Raw genomic sequence first — 5,626 nt, 5'->3', positions numbered from 1 at the left:
AAGGGAAAGAAAACTGAAAAAACATAAGAACATGAAAACAACCGGAGAGAAAACAGAAAAGGAAAAATAAAAAAGTAATGACTGAGCCGGGAAATGGGCCTGCCTTACCACGCGCGCCCCTTCTCCCAGCTCGTCTTTTGGGCCCTAATGGGTTCAACAGCCAGGTCGGTTTAGAACTATATTATCAGCCCACAACCGGGACAAATGTAAAAACAAGGGATTAAGTGTTTATTTGGCCCAAGACAAATAAGGGGGCCTCGGAAGGAACTCAGAAAAGAGAGGTGCGACGGCCGACGGCGCACGAGGCAGGACAAAACCCTACAACTCCGGGCAGGAGGCGGCGACCGTAGGAGGCGGCGACCGCACGCTGACCTGCCCCTCTCCACCGTCACCGCCACCGCCACCCGGAAGGTACCTCCTCTTGCCACGGATCCATATCCAAAGCTCAAGTTCGTCGCTAGCTAGGCAGCAGGAACGTGCTCTTGCCCCGCCGCCATAGCCTGCATTATGTTTGTTTATATGTTTGCAAGCGGTGAATTTGGATGGTCAGGAGATTGTTGTAACTTCCTGGTAGGATTCGTTTGGTGCAGTAAGATCACCTCCTATTCTGATGTTATTTGGCCTTTGACGAAATATATTTTGGTTGCCGATCGGAATGTGTTTTCAGCATACAGCAGTGGCGGATCTACCACCCAGCGAGCTGGGGTGGCCGGCCGCCCGGGGTCGCCGGCGGCGGATCAACGACCCCTTACCTGTTCTTCCTTCGATCCGTTCCAGTCCTCTTAGTTTTCCTGCGGCGGCGCTGCTGCTTACCTGTTACGTGATTCTGGGATGTAGATGAGGTTGAGGGAGATACAGAATTTTGGGCTGGAGTAGTCACTAGACTGGGCTGCAGCGCTTAATTATCAGCAAATATGTCGCATTTATCATGAGTCCCTAAAAAAGGCACTAATTATGAGGCGCACAATCAGCAAATATGTCGCATTTATTATACCAAGGCCGTCATATTTGTCCAGGGATACCTCATGATCTCATTTGTATCTCTGCTACAATTTCTTCCAACCAATAAAGTTTGTAGTATGTTTATTAATGAAAGGCCAGCTACCAAACAATCCGGTGTTGATATGTCCCCAAAATTAATCCCTTTCCAAGCCCTAGTCCACTGCTGCACCGCTTGTCCGCCCGCCGTGCCCCTGTTGCCACGTCGTATCTGTGGCTACAAGTGAGCATTTCAAGCGGCAACACAATATGTTAATAGTTTTTTAATACCATTTTATGCTTCTTTCAGATTTTTAGTAGTTGAATCTCATGAGTTTTGCTGGAGTAGACTTGCATTTGTAATAAATAAAAATTAGACCCTGAGTGTTTCGCTCTGGATAAGTTCAATTCCTGTGCCCACCACCGATAAACATACCTGATTGATTAGGTCGTCTATAGTTCAATTAGTGTTCTGTTGATGAGAGGTAATTTGGTCTCATCTAGGAAAGCCTGACTGCTGATTAGATGAGAGAGAACCCACGCTGCTTGAGTTTTAAGTGCAACCAGATTCTTGGAGTTGTTTGCCATTTTTTAACTTCAGAGATGGATAAGATTGTTGAAAGTAAATTTTCATTGAATGCAATTGATTTGAACATGTGACATTTAACTTCAGCATTCTATTAGAACGTCTCCTTGTGGCATATACCAACTATGTCCCATTTCGTTTTTTTAAAGCTTACATATCTTTTTCCATCTTATTACTCACAACTAGCTTTTTCACCTGTAGATTGATAAAGCAAGTTGCTGATGATGTTGTGGTTCTGAACATTTGATCCTCCCTCTGCTCATGCTGCAAGAAATATATGTTTTTGCAATTGATCTGACTTGTGAGTACCATATAATCCCAAATCCACTATTGTGCCTGCTGATTTCCGTTTCAATGCATATTCAACATGTTGGTTATGGTTATATACCCGATGGTTTGAATGGTCAGGTTCAGAGACACCACAACTCAGTGGACTTCTCCCGTTTTTCTTATCTGAATGGTGTTGACTAACTGCTTTAGCTGTTCAATGTGATTTTCTACTGCTCTATACTCATCATATCAAAACCTTATGGATTGCTAGATTTTCTTGTTTCTTGAACCTTTCACTGTTATTTCTTGCTTATGTGGAAAATGACATGCAATTTGCATGCCTGCTGTCTCTTATTGACAATATGATACATGCACTCCCATGCCAACTGTATTATTGCATCTTTCGGCATCATTACTTTTGCTTAAAATGCCTGCATGTAAAATATAATTTCATTTCAGTGCTACTTATGTTGATCATGTGCTTCAATAATCATATGACAGTGGCTGGCCATGGATGACAACGGCAAATCTGCTCATATCATCCGTGAACTCGAGGATAAACATCTTCAGTCAGTTGTTAGCCTGACAGCTTGGTGGAAGGAGAGTCGTGTGGAGGGTAGGGAACTCAGTGTCGCAACAGGTTCTATCATTCATTCATCTAAGATCATGTTAGTTCTCGGCTGTGCTCACATTTTCCAAAGTTTCATCACGTGCTATGGTCCTGGATTCGATACTGCCCTCATCCTAAATGGCAATATAACCATTAGACTGAACTTCTTTGATGGGCATTCGGCTGAAGGAAGAGTTTATTGCATTGATTGGTGGAAGGACTTATGTCTTGTACTTGTTCCTGTCCCCAATAAATTATATGAATCTGTAAAATTCATTGAAGATGAGAACATGATGGGCCAGTCTGTATACACAAGGGGAGAAAGGGTGTTCTCCATTTTCTGCTTGCCAACACATGAGAAAGATGGCAAACTTTTGTTTGGCACTATCGCAGAGGGCGAAATCTCGTGAGTTTCCTATATATTTGTTAAAATTTAAAGTGAAAACAGCAGATCTGAAATCTTGTATAAGGTATCCACTAGATGTATAACATATATGTATTTACTGCAGTGGCCTCCCCATAACTGCCAATGATTTCACCTGGAGGTACCATTCAGACTTGGAGTTTTTCGAGTTTGCCATGTCGGCGGAAGGGGGAGCTTCCGGGGGACCTATATTCACGAAGAAGATGCTAGTAATGGGGATTTTGCTTGGTGGATATGATGGGATGAAGTTTGCTGTTAGAATTGACCAGATTAGGCGTTGGATTCTTGATTGCTTTAATATCAAAGGGGTGAGTATATTTCTTAATTCAGTTTCTGCTTCTCCATTACTCGGATTACCCTAACTCCTCTTCTAATAATATCCTAACAGACGAAGAATATGAATGAAACTGTAGCTAAATTATCTGCAGACTTGTCAGCGCGTTGGACAAAGGTATGCACTTCTCTTCTTATCTTCTCATTTATTTACTTCTGTGAATCATTTAAAAATGTGGGCACTCGCTGAAAAAAGAAAACAGAAATCATTTGTTGGAAAAAGAGAATGGATTTTTTTTCCACCTTGCCGAAAGGTAGAGTACAAAGGAATTAAAGATGGCCTTCAAGTTTCTGGAATTATCCACTCAAAACCTTGATTATTTTGCATTTGTCTTGCAACATGATTGGTAGTGGCTAGTTTATTTGGTTTCCTAGCTGATGGCATTTTTGGGATAGGCGCTCCAATATCTTTCTATTGTCACTGTCATGTGCACACTAATTAGGAAGTGTGCATCATATTATTCTTGAGTTAATACTCGTATATTTATATTTCAATATGCAACAGAAAGCAGAGTCTAAGGTTTCTTCACGGAGGGGACTTGCCTGAAGCTTCTGGTCAAATATCAATTCCCTGATAAAAACTTAAACTCATGACTCGTGAGAAGTATCTGGTCTGTATAGGCTATTCAGATTTGTGATCAGGTTTTAGGTGACCAGCTCCGCAAATTCTTGAATGTCGTCTTTTTTCACAACATTATCTGTTTTTGTCATCGGTGTAATCCCATATCGAATGAACAAATGAAGAGTTTCTTGTGTTCTTTTTTCTTGTGGTGGAAGAATATTATCATAATTCACCATGTTTTGTTATATATATACTCCTACTTTAGATTAATCATCGTTCATGAATATTCCTCTATCGTCCAAAGATGTTACTCCTTTGATGAGTGCTATCTGCTGCTATTTTTGTGAAGATGTTACTCTACTCTGATGAGCGCTATCTGCTGCTGTTTCTGTCAAGGGGCGTTACTCGTTTCATGAGTGCCATCTGCTTCTATTTCTGTTCATGAATCAACTGCCCTTCCAGAACTGGCATGCACATTTTTACTAGTCATGTGCCGGTGCGAGCAACATATGGGCATATAGAAGAATGTATCAAAATGATGTCCAATTACTTAAGTGCTAGCATGCATACCTTGCAACACTTTCTGAACGGCCGGCAAAGACTTGTGTGGTGGTTGTTGGATCATGTACCCACTAAGAGCTTCTTCGAGGGTTGTGCATCAAATGTCTACGAACACGTCTGCATGTGTCTGTAGACATCCCCTACTTGGCCCTCAAATATGATGGTACCTAAATGCGTCTCCTACTTGCCCATCTCTTCTTTTTTTGGCTATATATATACATAATCAACAGCTAGTTGAATGATAGATATAGTGTCCCGTGTCCCTTTTTTTTTTGTTGCCGAACACATGAAGCCAAATGAATCAGTTGTCATGACAAGCATTTATATTGAACACCTCCTTTTGAACAACTTCTCGACTCGCCGTCTATGGTGCTAGTGTCGGCCAACATCATCCTCGAGTCCACGGTGAGCCTTGCGAGCCAAACGTTCTCGGTCTCTGTTGGCTTTGCATCATTATTCACCTTGTTCCTCTCAAGCTCTGTCTTTGGTCTCTCAAGTACAAACCTCCTTGATTTGCACCTCCATGAAATTAACATGTGCATTTTGTTCCTTCCTTTCCTCCTTTTCTTCTTTTTTGGCACTTGTCACCTCTTCCTTGGAGATGATCTCCGCCGCCTACGAGGCCGGCAATGTGCTTGCCACTCCGAGAGACTTTGCATTCTCTTGCTCCCATTTCTTTCCTCTCATTCTTGGCACACAAGTAGTTGTCGAAATCTCCCCTCCACTTTCCTCACCTTCTTCGTCCATCCCGATTGATTGTTGAGAGCTTGTGCAATCCCTTATTTTTTGCTTTTTGGATGCAAGATTGGGGTTCTTGAGCGATCCACCTCGTTATTCCATTTACTTTCTATGTGCAACTTCATCCACCTAGTGTTCTTGTACAAGGTCACCATCAAGCTCAACTAGCAGATGAATTACAAGTCAACATAAAGCAACTGCAAAACATCATTGTAAAATGTGGACAAAAACTTACTCGCTTTAGTCTATATAAACGCTCTTATATTTGTTTACAGAGGGAGTACATGGCTTCCTACTCCCACGCCACCAGGGTTTCTAGTCTTTGATCTTCAACTTGGTACTCTTGACATAATTGACCAAATGATGATATGCATCACACTCCAAAAGGCATTTACACGACAAAAATGCATCACACATTAAAAAAAAGCGTTTTTATGGTACTCTGTACTGTCATAGATGGGAGGTACGAGTATTCGTCCATCATCCACCCTTGATTTCGTGATGGTATTTTAGTCCCAAAAAATAACGCCAGCCCATCTGCAATCGGCCGGTCTGTTCGCCGCG

At 42.0% G+C, this 5,626-nt stretch overlaps 1 protein-coding gene across 1 annotated transcript; it reads left to right on the top strand.

The window, feature by feature from the left end:
* Positions 1-239: 239 nt before the first annotated feature.
* LOC123160940 (uncharacterized) lies at positions 240-3,959 on the top strand. The gene is made up of 6 exons (XM_044578792.1): positions 240-411; positions 1,766-1,865; positions 2,336-2,850; positions 2,954-3,176; positions 3,257-3,319; positions 3,707-3,959. The coding sequence occupies exons 3-6, from the start codon at positions 2,345-2,347 to the stop codon at positions 3,746-3,748; spliced, it is 834 nt and encodes a 277-aa protein (XP_044434727.1). The 5' UTR covers positions 240-411; positions 1,766-1,865; positions 2,336-2,344; the 3' UTR covers positions 3,749-3,959.
* Positions 3,960-5,626: the final 1,667 nt, after the last annotated feature.

This window comes from Triticum aestivum, chromosome 7B (genome assembly GCF_018294505.1).
Source record: "Triticum aestivum cultivar Chinese Spring chromosome 7B, IWGSC CS RefSeq v2.1, whole genome shotgun sequence".
NCBI classification, from domain to species: domain Eukaryota; kingdom Viridiplantae; phylum Streptophyta; class Magnoliopsida; order Poales; family Poaceae; genus Triticum; species Triticum aestivum.
This window is presented reverse-complemented; position numbering and strand designations above follow the sequence as displayed.

What these genes read in the sequence shown, in the direction of transcription:
- LOC123160940 (XM_044578792.1), top strand. Translation starts at nt 2,345, where the DNA reads ATGGATGACAACGGCAAATCTGCTCATATCATCCGTGAACTCGAGGAT. An exon ending in ATCGCAGAGGGCGAAATCTC is followed by an intron (nt 2,851 to 2,953) that starts GTGAGTTTCCTA and finishes TATTTACTGCAG; the next exon opens with TGGCCTCCCCATAACTGCCA. An exon ending in ATTGCTTTAATATCAAAGGG is followed by an intron (nt 3,177 to 3,256) that starts GTGAGTATATTT and finishes ATATCCTAACAG; the next exon opens with ACGAAGAATATGAATGAAAC.